This window comes from Homalodisca vitripennis, chromosome 7 (assembly GCF_021130785.1).
Source record: "Homalodisca vitripennis isolate AUS2020 chromosome 7, UT_GWSS_2.1, whole genome shotgun sequence".
Taxonomy (NCBI): Eukaryota; Metazoa; Arthropoda; class Insecta; order Hemiptera; family Cicadellidae; genus Homalodisca; species Homalodisca vitripennis.
This window is the reverse complement of record NC_060213.1, coordinates 126,149,847-126,165,584: the sequence shown is the minus strand read 5'-3', so window position 1 is coordinate 126,165,584 and position 15,738 is coordinate 126,149,847. Positions and strand designations below refer to the sequence as shown.

The following is a 15,738-nucleotide window of genomic DNA, read 5'->3' as shown; positions in this document are numbered from 1 at the left end:
TTATAGTGATGTCACAGATAATCAAGAGTTGACTTTAATTTGTGTGATTGATTTTCAAGATGGCGACAAGGCGAGACGGTCAATCCGGAGGAACAGGTTAACCTGCAGGAGGCAATCGAGGCTGTTACACCAGTTGCACCTCCCCCCGAAACAAAGAAAGGTGGGCTAATAGAAATTTAAGTTGATCATACACTTGAGTTGGTTATAGGGTTCAACAATGGGTTCATAAAGTGCTCTTTTTGGTGAATTTTTCGATGTCCAATTTGCGTGACGGCGTGTTGAAAGTATTGTGTTTATGTTAAAAATGTGTAGAATTCATTATATTCAAAAATTACAATGCTAATCAATCCAATGACTGAAAAAAAATGTTAGTACCAAGGGTGGGTTGTTAACCTCTATATTAGTCTTTGCTTTAACATGTGATACTTAAAATAATGTTCTTACACACAATATTGTCGAAATGTAATAATTAATCTTCAATTCATTTAAAATTATTAACCCTTTAACGGCTTTTACCGAGTTAATCTATCATGTAACAATAACCCGTTCTATTTTGATCTGTGTTGGTTGGCAATTTGATTAGTGAGAAAAATGTGAAATAAATAACAGTACTTAGTTCACTGTTTTGCCACTAGATGATGTGGGCATACCGATTGGCTTACATCAAGATGTTTAGTTTGCTTGAAGTAAAAACGTGTGTGTGAGAATCGCGTCTCCAGTGCATTGATTGCGTTTTAGTTTTGTGTGCGGCTCCTTGCTTCAAGGTTTCCCTCACCGAGACAAAAACTACTTATACGTCATTCACAAATGAGTTTGTAAATGTTTAAATAATGTATGAAAAAAATTCTATCTCTATTTTTATTCAAAAGACCAGTGTCAACATTAAAACATGTGTTTTTCTATTTTTTTTTTTTTTTTTTTTTTTTTTATTAAAATTGACCAATATGTTGAAATATGTAATGAAAATAAGCACTGTTTTGATCATTTTTCATTTTCAATAAGCCGTTAAGAGGTTAATGGATTTATTCTTTGTTTTACTTTAACATGTTAGTTAAGTGTTTACAATCCTACTAAATTAGAACTCATAATGAATAATGCTGATTCTAATGTTTTAATCATAATTATTGAGAGAGGAGACATACATTTATATAGTTATGTTTAATTATATTTTTAGCTAAAACATAAAACAATAAATACTTAAATATTGTTATAAAACTTTTCTTTCATAGACTGAAGCATTCCTCATCTATTTTACTGTTTAATTCTAAGCATTCTATAAAAACAGGTTAATTTAAATATAGGTTATTCAATTAATCCCAATTGTTTTCATGGAATTAAGTTGTTTCAACTCAATTTCAGCTTTTGTGAAACTTTTCTACTGAAATAAATAATATATAGCCTGAGAAAGGAAGTGTGTATTTGTGTCTGTTAGTAATCCTAGTTACTAGTAAAAATATACCATTCCAGGATACAGTTTTCATACTGGCCTCTCAACTTGTGAGCCTATTATTTCAGTTATGAATCTTATATTTGAATTTTTTATTATACTGTGTACTTGTCACTTAACCCATTGGCTTATACATATTTTTACTATCAGCTCAACTGGAATTATCCTATTAAAAATGCTAAAAACGTAAGAGTTTTGTTATATGTTTATACAAAATTTATTTTTCAAGTTATTTGGTTATAATTATTTTATATCTTTTTGGATTAACATGAAATGGGCTTTAATAATAAATAGATAGTGATATATTTGGTCATAATTTAAAAATAATAATGCTGTACAAACTAAAAAAGTGTTGGAATTCTTTAAATTGTTTTACTCAAATAATATAAAATAAAATACCCCATTGTTGCTTTTATTTTATTTGAAATGTATTTCTCTACCTAGCAATACTAGAATATGTATATATATATATGCATAGTTTGTCAGGATAAATGTTTTTTCTAAATACTGAAAATTCCAAGAATATTGATTTTTTTTCTCTTGTAGTACACTAATATTCTTATAGTAACTTATTATTCATTTAAATTTCAATTAACTGTAGTATTACAGTTTTTCTTGTGTGTTACAACAATATTAGTCTAATTTATACTAACATTTGGTTGAAAAAGGAGTTAAAAAAAATTATTTAGATGGCGCTGTACTTGTCACGGAACGGTTCCGTGATATAAATTTTGAGCCCAGACTAGCTGTCACGGAACCGTTTCGTGATACAAGGCCAATGGGTTAACACTAATTTTAATTGTCTTTATTTTAAATTTTGTATCCAATTGCTCTTGTGTAACATAGTATGACATTTAAATATAATTTTAAAGCAAATTATATAGTTGCTCCAAGTATAATTATCTTATCTCACAAAATAATTAATTGATGTCATTTACTATTGACGTAGATGTGGTGCTTGGACCGATGCCAGCGACACCAGGTGCCGGAATCATGGTAGGTTCCCTGTCCAACGAGGAGAGGCAGAAGCTGGAGGAGGAGCGAGAGAGACTCTACCAGCAGCTGGATGACAAGGATGAGGAGATAAACCAGACCAGTCAGTACGTGGAGAAACTGAAGGAACAGATGATGGAACAAGAAGAGGTAACAGTAACAAACATTTATAAAATTGTTTTTCTGTAAAACCCTACTTGTAACTCGCAGGATGGTCGTGATATAATGGAGAGCGCTTAATAATTGTGTCAATCTCCAATAAGTTCATTCTAATTGTACTTACATTTTTTCTGCTAATCTAATTTTTCCAGTTTGAGGCAGATAACGCCTTTTTTAGCTCGTGTGGTCTCAATGAAAATTGATTTTAGAGTGGAAATTTTAAATGATTTTGTTAGATAAAATAAAATAATATTTTATATGCTTAAACCTGCAGAAAATAAATTAATAAATCTTAGAACAAATCGGAAACATAACTGATTTTGCTAAATTGCTATTTTGCATAATTGCTACTTCAGAACTTGTTTGATCTTTTGAGTTGTAAGGGTTAATGTAAGGTATCTAATACTTGGATTCCAACATGGATTCCTGAAAGGCAGATTTACCACCACAGCCATAATTCAGTTAACAGAACATATTTTAGATCAACTAGAAGAAGATTGCACTGCTACTAGCCTGTTTCTCGACTTTAGTAAGGCTTTCGACTGCCTGAACCATGATCTCCTACTCTTCATGCTAAGGAACTTGCAAACTATACTAAATCTTTCTTAATATTTTTTATTTTCAACTCAGAAACTTGTGGTCATTTATTTACATGCTGTGTATTTTTTGGATCATTCCGTACGATTTTTACTTTTACATCATATAGTAAAAAAACAACTATATCGTGTGTAAATTAATGTGATAATTTTCACTTTGATGTCACTTCCTTAATAACCTTTCCAACACAAAAATAACTAACATATAACTATGAGAGTTTGTACTAGTTAAGCCTTTATTCTCGTTACGAGATAATTTAAAGTATGTACTTTTTGTCGTTTGAAGGAATTTATATCAAAGAAATTTGTGAATAGTTTTGAAAAGTTGAATTCAAAATGTTTTTGAAACTACTTAATTTTCAAAAAACCCCGTTGTGTACAGTTGATAGCGTCGACGAGGAGAGACTTTGAGCTGCTGCAGCAGGAGATGTCGCGGATCACGCAGGAGAATGAGAGCTCCAAGGAGGAGGTGAAGGAGGTGCTGCAGGCGCTGGAGGAGCTGGCGGTCAACTACGACCAGAAGAGCCAGGAGGTGGAGACCAAGAACAAGGAGAATGAGCAACTCACCGAGGAGCTAATGCAGAAACAGGTGAATAATCAAACCTAACCTAGAGTTTACTTCTTAGTGGTAGAATATATTGAGATGGGATACATCAATCATCCATGATTTGTTAACAAAAGATCTCTACCCTGTTGAGATTGTGGCCTGTATAGAAATGAATTAATAAATATTTTATATGAATTTGTTCTGTGTTAAAAGGAATTTTAGCACCAGACTTCCCGTCGAAGCAATTGAAGGTGAATGCCTGGGATATTAGTTCAATAGTTCATAAAACTCATTCAGCCTTCATTACATAAATAGTAATAATGACCTTTAAACACCCAAAAATGACCTTTTAACGCCCTTTAAATTTAAAAAAGGTCCTTATACTTACAGTTACATCCATATCAAACTTTACTTGGCTCCACCATCTCTGTCTTGGCCTTCTCTCGTTCAGGGTTTCTTTTAATGAGTTGTTTAAATTAACTGAAATCTATCTCGAATCTGCAACCTCCCAACAACTCAAGAAAACTAATGTGCAGTAAGTATGATGACTAACAAAAAATCTCATTGTAAAGTAAGACCTAGATAATAAAGTAGATAAAAAAACCTAACAAACTCTAATATTAGTTGGAGGTTTCATACATTTTCTTTGTAACCAAATGAGTTTTATTGCAATTATTGCTTACTTGTCCCAAAGTTGTTACATGAAAGTACTTTATATGCTGCATATGCCACTTCAGACCTTAGTGTAAGAATGAACTCAATATTTTTAATCTCCTCTCAGGTTTTAATGACACTTCAAAATACAATTTATATCCCAGCGTGTGTAAGAAATTCACCAATGCTGAATAGAGGGAACAAAGAGACAATGGTGTAATGGATCAAAGTTATCATTATTTGAAGTAAATTTGAATCATCGGCAGAAAAAGAAGTATGGTCCTGCTTAGGAAAAGAGAAGTATGGTCCTCTCTTTGAGGCAACAAAATGTTATCCACTTGGTATTTGTTTAAATAATGGAAATGATGTAATTGTGTTGTAGAGCACGCTGAACGCCACCTCATCTGAACTGCAGCAGTTGAAGGACATGTCGACTCACCAGCGGCGCAGGATCACAGAGATGCTGACCAACCTCCTCAAGGACCTGGGCGAGATCGGCGTGGCCATCGGTGGTGAGGGTGAGATGAAGGTAACATCCCCAAGTTCTCTGCTCTGTTCTGATAACGATCTTTTGTTGAAGCGCTTTTCTTGTAATCACTGATTTGTCCTTATCTGTTATCAGTTGAAGGTTATTAATTATTAACCCTTTTAGAACCAAAGAGCAGTTTACTGCTATTCCAATTTTGCTTTTTTTACATTCAGACTAATTTTTTTTTATATGATTTTCTTAGGAAACCTTTTGTCATCGTCATGTGATTATGCTAATTTGCAAGTATCTACTTTTCTTTACAAGTGATCAATTAAAAATATTTCTTGTTTCACAATGTTACCTAGGAAAGTTCATATTTAACCCAAGTAAGGAAATACCGTGATTTTATAAACGAAATATGACTTGAAATTCGTATATTGTATGTTTATCTTTGTGCATCTGAGTCTGTTTGTTTGCGGACTGATCAGCAGTATGCAAATTACCAATTCTTAAAACGTGTTTTGGTTGCACTTTGTGTTTGAAAATTTTTCGTTGCATTTAGTACTTTCTGTTCATGCAGCACCATGAGTCTGTTTCATCTATACACAAATTACTGACTGCAAAAACATCTTTTTGTTGTACTTATATTTGTAAAAAAGCATAAAAAAGTAATTTAATAAACAAATTATCATAGTATAAAACTATAATATTTTTATTGCAGTTCACATTTTCTATATTTACGTTTGTGCATCACTGCAAACCTGCCTTTTATATACTCACGGATGGCAGCGGGTTGGTAGTACGCAAATTACCGATCATTTAAATGTGTTTTCATCATGTTTTATGTGTAAAAAACCGTATGTAGATAATTAAATTAACATTGTTGATTGAATACAATTTAACATCTAGAACATAGTTCCTATCATTATGTTCATGCATTGCTACGCATCTGCCCTGTTTATGCGCGGATAAACGTCAATTAAGACATGATCAATAGTTTTTGAATTTGTGTAATTATATAAATATGCTCTCTATAAAATATTTGGATTTTAATACAGTAATATTGTTTATCGTGACTAATTCATTTGTTATTTGCGGACTTTTGGTCTCTTCCTTTAAATAACCTAATAACTTTGTAATATTCGTTAATGATTTTCTGTTTAGTTCTCCAGTCCTCAACTAGGTTAAACACAACAAGTTGGTTACTGCCCAAAGTGCATTATTTAATTTTTAAATGTGTGGTTATAAATTTGTAGCAGTTTTTAAAACCCAACACGTACATTTCAGCCACATAATGTTATTAGAAGACTCTGTCACCTGTTACTATTTCCATTGTGCTGGATGATATATTCCGGAGGCAGTAAAACCATGACCATCTTTAAGCTTGAAATTTTTCCAGAAACCAGATTTTTCAAGCTAATTTCAGTAACCATCCTGTTAATAATGTTTACTTTCTATAAAAATATCTCTTTGCGTTAATTATGGTAGTTTTTCTCGTAAATGTGCTTTAAAGCAAAGTTACTTTGTACCACTTGGCATAGTCAAGCATTAGGGTGATTGCCTATTAGTATGCATTTACCTAACTTTGAATCAACCGAGGCTTACACAAGTTTTATAAATGGAGGGAAATTTGTCTTTAAAAAAGTTGAATGTGTTTGAACAATTTTATATAGACTTGTACAATTTCAGTACTAAGTAGAGAAATGTTGTGCTTGCAGTTGACAGGTGACAGCAATGGGAAACTGGAGGAGGAGTTCACGGTTGCCAGGCTGTTCATCTCCAAGATGAAGTCGGAGGTGAAGAACTTGGTCCAGCGTTGCCAAGGCCTTGAGACCTACCAGACTGATTGCAACAAGAAGGTTTGTATTCCACACATAACGTAGCTGTGGTGGGAAGGGTTTAGCCCCAGTTCACTCCTGGAATCTGGAGTCGTGTTCTTGTGAAGAGATCCAAAAGAAGGTCGTCGACGAAGAAGCTCAAAATTAACTGTACATTGTTTTGACATCAGATACACCTAATCTACAAAATATAGTATAGTCTAGGTGAAGAGGTATTCTTTATGTCTCATCACCAATTGTGCACCTGATGAGACAATGAGAAGAGATAAGAGTTTTTGTACAGTCTCTTTGTAGGTTATAAAGATCTCACAATTACGTTACTGAAAATAAAATATTGTAATCAGAATCGAAATTAATAGAGGTGTACATTTTAGAATCAAAATCGGAATTAAACTTTTTGAAGTTTGACTTATTCGCTAATACCTTGCTCTTCCATTTGCCAAACATCTGTAAATTTTTTTTGTTATTTAAAGGAAATAAAACAATAAGTCATCAGAAAAATGTATTGTATTAAATTCAGAGAATTAGTGAAATAGTCAATTTATCTGGTATGTTTTTAATTTTTGTAACACTAGGGTCAATTATGGCTTTGATTTATAAAAAACCGTATTTAAAAATTTATTTCCAATATGGAATGGTTTTGTTTTATGTAGAACTGCTAATTATGCTGATTGTAACACAATTGTCTCTGGTTCTTGTACTATAGGCCTATTGATGGACATCACTAACTTTTTTAGTTCCTATTTTTTACTGATACAATTCTTTCAAATATAAACAGACAAATCAATCATAACTCCTAGACTAGAAGAAACTTGTTGCAGATTGATCATGTGAGGTTTATATGGTTTGCGTTTTTAAATGAATATTTCAATATCATATACTACTTACTGAACAATTTTAAAATCTTACAGAAGTGGGATTATTATTAGATTTCATCACTTAAGGAAAGATGGCTCTCAATGGGTGATATGTTATATTATTATGTTGAGCCTAAGATTAAATTGGCTGAAGCGGAATTTATAAATTGTAATTTATTTAATTAGTTTTGTTAATTTTGTGACACTATATTTATTATACATAAATAAGTTTTTCATAATTTTTTTATTAAGAAGATACATGAATCGGCTGCCTGCCATGCATTTGAGGCTCCAATTTTAAAATAGGGCCTAAGTTTAAAACTACCATAAATAGATATTCATCTCTAATCTACAAATGTTTCACTGTTGAAGCTTAGATTTTAGTTTTTCAATGCCAATGAATTGTTAAAAATATGAATATCTGTTAATATTAATTGTTTGTAATTTACATTCAATATAGTTCATTATGGAAACATTGATACTAAATATATTAATATATATGATAAGCAAATAGTATTAACAGATAATGATATTTTTAACAATTCAATTAGTTTTAAGAAATTAAAATCTAACCTTCTATAGTGATCTAACATTTGTAGATTTCAGATGAAAACAAATTCATAATGCAGTTTAAAACTTAAGTCCCATGTTAAAAGTGAATTCTCAGATCCACGACTTGGAGCTAACTCACATTCCCTCTTAACTCGTTTGCAGTGTTTGACATTTTTTCTGTTGACAGTGTAAATTGAGTTTAGTCCACGACAGCACAAAAACTTTTCTGTTAGCTGGGTCAATTGATTGTAGTCCCAAGTGGGAAAAACAATTTTGTTTATTTAAATAAATGTAAGTTGTATGGTTACTAGATTTGAATATTTGCATGGTTGTTTGTTGTTAATGTACGGAAAGTGAAGCAGTGGAAATGTTGTTCTACAGATCAGCGAGTACGAGAAGGACTTGGGCGAGTGTAGGCTTCTGATCTCGCAACACGAGGCCCGGATGAGGAGCTTGCAGGAGTCGATGAAGGAGGCAGAGAACAAGAAGAGAGCCCTGGAGGAGAATGTGGATGCGCTCAGGGAGGAGTGTGCGAAGATGAAGGCAGCAGGTCGGTCAATTTTCTCGATGTGGATATTAGTTTTGAGTTTAAAAGAAAAAGAAATGAATTTGTGTTATGTGCCAAGATAGTTTCATGAACACCTGTCAATGAATATGAACTAATATTGTAATTCAGCCTGTGAAAGAATCCACCGAATCTTCAAAACATGGTAGGATTCGAGAATCGATGTACAAGATTTGAAAATTGAATCTGCTGAGATTTTCTTTTTGGCAAAGGGGGTATAAAAATGAATAACTGGATAATAAATAAATGAATGCTTGGCCTTACCGTAACCAAGGGAACAAGTGTGGGGCTTTCTGACAGGTTTTCCTGAAGGCATATCCACTAATAAAACATCCCCTCCTCTTCTTACAAGTACAATTTTATTACACTAATAGAGCTTGTAGAGGACAAAACCCTGCCTTTAGAAGATGAATATGGAAAGAAATTTTTAACTACTTGGAAGAAATGAATTGCTATCAAATATAAATCTTATAGAAAAGTTTGAAATTTTTCACTATATCTTTCATTATTTGTTAAAAATGTATTAAACCAGGCTTGTGATATGTAAACGATTTTTACCGCCCTTCCCAAAATAAATATTAAATGGCCACTTCTTAGTCTTAATAAAAAAATTCTTTATTCTAAAATTAATTTTTATTGAAAGGAGGAGTTATTGTGAAAATTTCAAAATATTTTAGTGTAAAAGTTAATTTACAAGAGCATATTACAAGGACATATTAATTGTTTTTTTTTTTAAATACTGCATTTAAAATTCATAATCTTAGTAAAAACCGTCAGTTTTAAAGAGCTATAATCTCATTTTCCACTCAATGTGAAATTATCTGCAGTCAAAGACTAAACTGCAATTAACGTATGACCAGCTTGATGTTATTCATCATGTAAGCACCATTCACTGTTGTTCATACTTGCAATGTGCTGCGTAAAGGGAAACCGCTTGAAGCACTTTCTATAGACCTATTTCGTTTGCAAAGATCGGTTGATGAATTATAAAATTGTTTTTGACAGAGCAAGTGCATGCTGTGTCGTCCAAGGAGAAGGCCGAGGAGAAGGAAAAGGCGGCCACAATGAGGGTGGCACTGGAGGAGCAGATGGACCAGCTGAGAGATGCGCACCAGAAGCAGGTCGGCGAACTGCGAGACGAGATCAGCGAAAAGCAAGCACTCATCAACCAGCTCAAAGAGTGAGTCCGGATCACAGCCTGACGTTTAGTTAACGTTTTATATCATTTCTAGAAGTTACTCTTGTTAGCCTCCAGATTGGACTCTTGACATTGTAAAGCATGAGTACCAGTGGAATGATTGCATTTTTTTAGGAAAGGCCAATCCCGTTTTAAACCTTTTTGTGCCCATCCTCATGACCCACTGGCCTGTGCAAGGATCTTATCAAACAGAATAAGGAGGAGAGTCGGTACAGTACAAGGTCAATGATACTGAAAAGTGCTGTGGTCACAGACAGAATTTGAACCTCTGTAACTCAGATTCAAATCAGAATCAGAATCATTTTATTGTCGTCCAACAATTACAAAATTGTATTGACAAAGTCAAATATGATATTAAAAATATCACTAAGTAGGCCTACAGAGCCTAAAATAAATACAATCTATATCTATGTTAAAAGTTTAAAATTGTAAGTCACTAAAATTAGCATAAAAAATCTCATCTACAGAATAAAATGTTTTTCTCTTGAGCCACTCTGCAACAACATTCTTAAACCTACCAACAGAAATTGATCTAGCACTTAATGGTAACTTATTGAATAGCCTAGCTCCGGTTATTGCATAGTTCTGTTGAGTTTTACTTAACCTAGCATATTGCACATCAATTGTATTTTTAATTCTAGTGTTGTGTTCATGGTTAAAGCTTCTAAGATTGAAAGAGTCGAGATTTTCCTTAACAAAAACTAAACTGTGTAATATATATATACATGGAAGCGTAAGTATACCCAGTTCTTCAAAAAATGGCCTACAGGACTCATTGTCGCTAATTCCTACTATGCAGCGTATGGCTTTCTTTTGCCACTTAAACACAGTCTTGGCTCCACTAGAGTTGCCCCACAGTAAAACCCCATACAGAAGGTGTACATTAAAGAAAGCGTAATATGCACTAATGACAAGATTAAGACTTGTATACAATTTTAGTTTTTTTAGTAGAAATATTACTCTTGCCAATCTAATACATAAATGGTTTGTATGGATTCCCCAGCTAAGCTTTGAGTCTAAATTGATACCAAGTAGTTTTACAGACTTATTTACAGAATTACGTAAACTAAAGACAATTTCCTCGGTCTTGTTATTATTCACAGTTAATTTATTAGCAGAGAACCAGAGATAGGACCTTTCCCTCATATAGCCCATAACGACATCATTTAATTTTGAGTCTCTGTCTGATGATAACAGAGTAGTATCATCAGCATACAAGACAACCTTACCAGGGACAAATTTAGGGAGATCATTAATGAAGACAGTAAACAAGAAGGGGCCCAAGACTGAGCCCTGGGGAACCCCGCTTGCCACCCTCTTAAGTCCTGATCTCTGGTCACCTACTTTGACAAGCTGAAGTCTATTGCTCAAATAAGACATAATCAAAGACAAAGCATTGTTCTCCAGACCATAATATTTCAATTTTTGAATGAGTTCATCATGAGGTACAACGTCAAATGCCTTACTTAAATCCAATAACACAGCAGCTGTTTCTTCCTTATTTTCAAAGCTATTCAATACATAAGATACAATATTTTCTACAGCTTTAACAGTTGAAAGATTTTTCCTAAACCCATACTGAGATGAAGAAATCAAATTATTGTACTCAAAGTAATATTCCAATTGGTTTTTCACAATAGTCTCTATTAACTTTGATATAACGGGTACTAGGGCAATAGGCCGGTAATTGTTTAAATTCATTTTGTCACCCTTCTTATGTATAGGTACTGTTATTGTTATTTTAAGGCACTGTGGATATATTCCATCAGTAAGCACCCAGTTTATCAGCTGTGTTAAAGGATAGATTATAGCATCTAATATTTCCTTTAACACAAAGTTAGAAAGTCCATAGACATCTTCTGATCTGGAATTACTTAACCTACACACAGAACTATATACATCTCTACTATTTACAACTGTCCACTTAAAACTAGATAAGCCAGGGGGTTTAATACCTGACGATTTCAACATATCAACAGAACTTGCTACATCTAAAATATCACAGTTATTTTTTAACACATTAACAACATTAATAAAAAAGCTATTAAAATCATCAGCTGTTATTGGGATTTTTTCTTTGGCTTTGTCAGGCACACAACCTGTTTCAACGTTTATAACTTTCCATGCAGCTTTACATTTATTGTGTGACTCAAAAATAAACTTTTCATTTGCTCTTTTTTTAGCCAAAATAATTTCCTGCCTATACATTTTCTTAAGCCTACCATGAATTGCCATACACTGAGGATCAGTCCTTCCTTTTTCATGACTTAAGTCTAGCAATAGCCTTATTTCCCTTAGCAGAGGAGTGTACCAGTTCAACTTTAAGCTTTTAGACTTATATCTAGGCCTACTATGGTTGACAAGACTTTTCTTTTTTAGAGGGCATGATTCATTTAAACAATCAGATAAAACTTGCAGAAAAGTTTGAAAAGCTAACTCAATATTAGTTACTGTTAAAAAAATGCTATCCCAGGTTACAGATCTTAACCTATGCTTAAGTCTATCTAGACAAGGTTTGCTCAAAAGCCTATGTGTATCAAATGTACAGTGAATATTTTGAAAAGGTTCAGAAGATGAGGTTAGGTGTTGCATATTATAATTTAAAAGTAGTGCACAATGGTCAGAAAGATGAGGTTGGATAATTTCACAGGTGAGCATTGAGGGGTGTAGGTTAGTGATAAAATTATCAAGGCAGGAGGTAAGACGGGTGGGCTGGAAATTTAAACAGACAAAATCAAGAGAGCGTAGAATATTAACAAAGTTTTGCACTTTAGGGTCGTCACTTTTTGGATCCATGTTTATATCGCCAGCAATTATCATCTTGAAATTTCTGTATTTATTTAAAAAGTCAATAAGATTAGCCAGCTTCTCCGTAAAGATGTCGACTGACGAATCGGGTGTACGATATACAGACACAGTCAGTAAGCTCAAAGTAGGAAAAACTATCACAGCCACTTCAAATTGCTTAATTTCACACAGGCAATGGATGTCAACAACTTCAAACGCATGTAAAAAAGTGTTTTTAACAAATATTGCCACTCCGCCAAATGAAGTAGGCCTACAATAACTAGCAGCTAGTAGAAAACCTGCTGGTTGATAGAGCAATATTTCATCGTCTACACACCAGTGTTCATTAATGCAAAGTATGTCACAATTGACATCCTCAAGGAAAGCATCCAGCTCGTTAACTTTATTTTTAATTGACTGAGTGTTTATGTGCACAAAATTTACATCCAATTTCAAACCAGATATAGATTGAGAAGGACTAGGATCACTCACCTTAACTGCAAACTTTGGTAGGCCTAAGTTACCAAACTCGCACCATGGTTTGATTCCAAAAAAGACTCACTAGGAACATTATGAGAATTATTCTTCTGATTATATCGAAAACGAGCCACATAAGTCCCAACTGGCCAGAAATCTGCATTGTACACTTTATCCCAGAGGGTAACGGGAACACTAATCTTAAAAGAACTATAACCAGGGTACCTGTTCTTAAGTTTCGTAACTTCATAGTTACCGTTTGCACCTTCATTAATATATCTTTTCACGGCCATACAGTCAACATCCTCATCAAACCTGGATACAAACAGAAACCTACTCTTCTCGACAACTTTGAGTTGGTCATTTCTTGTTGCACGACCCGTAATAAAATCAGCGCGATTTCGGTTTTGCAGTTTATTGAAACCAATATTTACACCACGCTTTCTTTTGGCTTGAACTACTTTGAAATCCGTACGATCGGATTCAACTTTACTCATCTTCGTAATTGTCCCTGATTCTGATAGTGACCGTTTACCCCAAACAACAGTAGAATAGGAATTGGGGACTGGAACAGAACTGCCTTGCTTAGAGTTAGGAGACTGAGTATTGTCATGAAGCCTCACAGGTGTTTGCCCATTAACACGACCAATTGGATCTTCTGCAGGCTTAGAAACTTTTTCCTTCCTCTTTGGAATAGTTATTTCCCTCAAAAAGCTGTTTGACGGAACAGAATTTCGTCTGCTTATGCATGAAGAGATGTCAGAGTTGACCACTGGAGTCAAATCAAATTCATCATTAATAACCTCACTAATGTTAGTTTCACCATCAGTCCTATTTGAATTATTTACCAAATATAATGAACTTGTGTTTTTAGGAGATGATTTTAAAGCACTAGAATAAGAGGTCCGACTACTATTACTAGTTAAGATATTGCTAATCACTTCTGAATGATCGGTCAAAATTGAGGTTAGTCTAGCGTTCTCGGCCAACAGATCGGTAACCTGTTTACGAAGATCCTTTTGATTCTGAGTTATATCAAAAATCTGGTCTGTTAGAATTCTAATATGCACCGAGCACTCACACGAGTCAGCCACTGCATCGAGCGGCTTACTCACTGATACACGTTTCGCCAACTGCTGCTGCGTACACTCACTGCATTGAAAGTTCGACTTTTCACCTTTGGAGAAAGAGTAATCCTTCTTAGATTTACCCGCACAATCAAAATGAAACCAATTTTTACAATTTCCAGTACACATAACTCCTCCAGAGCTATTAGTCACTTTTCTTGGACATCCACCACAAACCGGGTTCTTACTAGCAGGCGCCATTTTCCTAGCTAGTCGAACGGTTTAGACCACTCGGACATCGGCAATCCCAATTTGGTTTGAGTGACACATATTAGATGATTGAAGACATTGCAAAAATGAAAAGTGGTTAATTTTTCACTGTTTTAAACCTAGTCTCCGATTTATTTATCCCTTCAAAATAATACAGCTGGTTATATTATTTGGTATCAGTTCCACCACCAAGAAAAGTTACTAAATGAAAGTAACCTCAGGAAGCAATAGTGCTGCCATTTCCTCTGACCTTTCACAGACTTCCAAACCACACTTGTGGAGTTGTGTGTCACATTACCCAGGCTCAAGACAAAGTAGCCTCAGTCATCCTCTTTATGTTCTCTCCAACCATAAACGGGAGACGTTTTTTGATATAGCAAAGAGAGGAAGAAAATTCCATGTGTCATGCGATACATATGAAAGATTAGTCAACATTGTAATCGGTAGCTTACTTTTCAGTTTTAACACTGCGGTTGCTCAATAGTTCACATATGGTCCTTCAAATCTCAAGGCTTAAGCATAACTTAACAATACTTTTGGAGTTTCTTACCAAGTACTAAAGTCATATCTTGATCACAAAAATTTACACTAGTAAATACATTATACCATTTGATTTAATGCAAAGAATTGTATGTCCTGTGGTAAAAGTAATGTATTTTTTCAATGAATGAACTGAAAAGAAAACTCTTGTAAATCAAAGTTACTGCCTAAGTACGTGTAAGAGTAGAGTTATTGAAGTCCGACAACTTAGACTTCGTCAACCATTCACGACCATGTTCTGTCACAAAGTCTAGACATAGCAATTATTCTCGATAAGTACAGAGTACTGATTCACCTCTATAGACACTCTTTCAACAAACATAATGATCATTATCAAATTGAATAAGAAAGCAGAATATTAGTGAACAACTTCCCATACTATTAAAGCAATACTGCTACTAAGAATCAGGATCAAGCATTATAATACTGTTGATGCCTAGATTAAACTCATCTTTAAACTTAAACATTAAACTCAGAGTTATCTGAAGAATTGTAAACAGTATGTGGTAAGTAACAACAAAGAATCAAGTAGCCTAGATTTAAATTGTTGTGTCCCTCAGGGCTCAGTATTTGACCCTCTACTTTTTATCATCATGATAAATGGTTTGAGTAAGTGTCTACCTGTGGATGTTGTCCTCTATGCTGATGACAAACAACCATTAATAGACAAACCAGTAGCAGTCTCACATTGACACAAGCAAAATTAAATGAAAACCTTATTC

At 33.9% G+C, this 15,738-nt stretch overlaps 1 protein-coding gene across 1 annotated transcript in view; it reads left to right on the top strand.

The window, feature by feature from the left end:
• Positions 1-15,738, top strand: part of LOC124366273 (kinesin heavy chain-like) — a 94,587-nt gene that overhangs the window by 58,216 nt on the left and 20,633 nt on the right. The window contains 7 exon segments of the mRNA XM_046822678.1: positions 60-160; positions 2,397-2,590; positions 3,578-3,784; positions 4,779-4,925; positions 6,584-6,724; positions 8,494-8,662; positions 9,683-9,857. Of these exon segments, the coding sequence (XP_046678634.1) occupies positions 60-160; positions 2,397-2,590; positions 3,578-3,784; positions 4,779-4,925; positions 6,584-6,724; positions 8,494-8,662; positions 9,683-9,857 (1,134 nt within the window).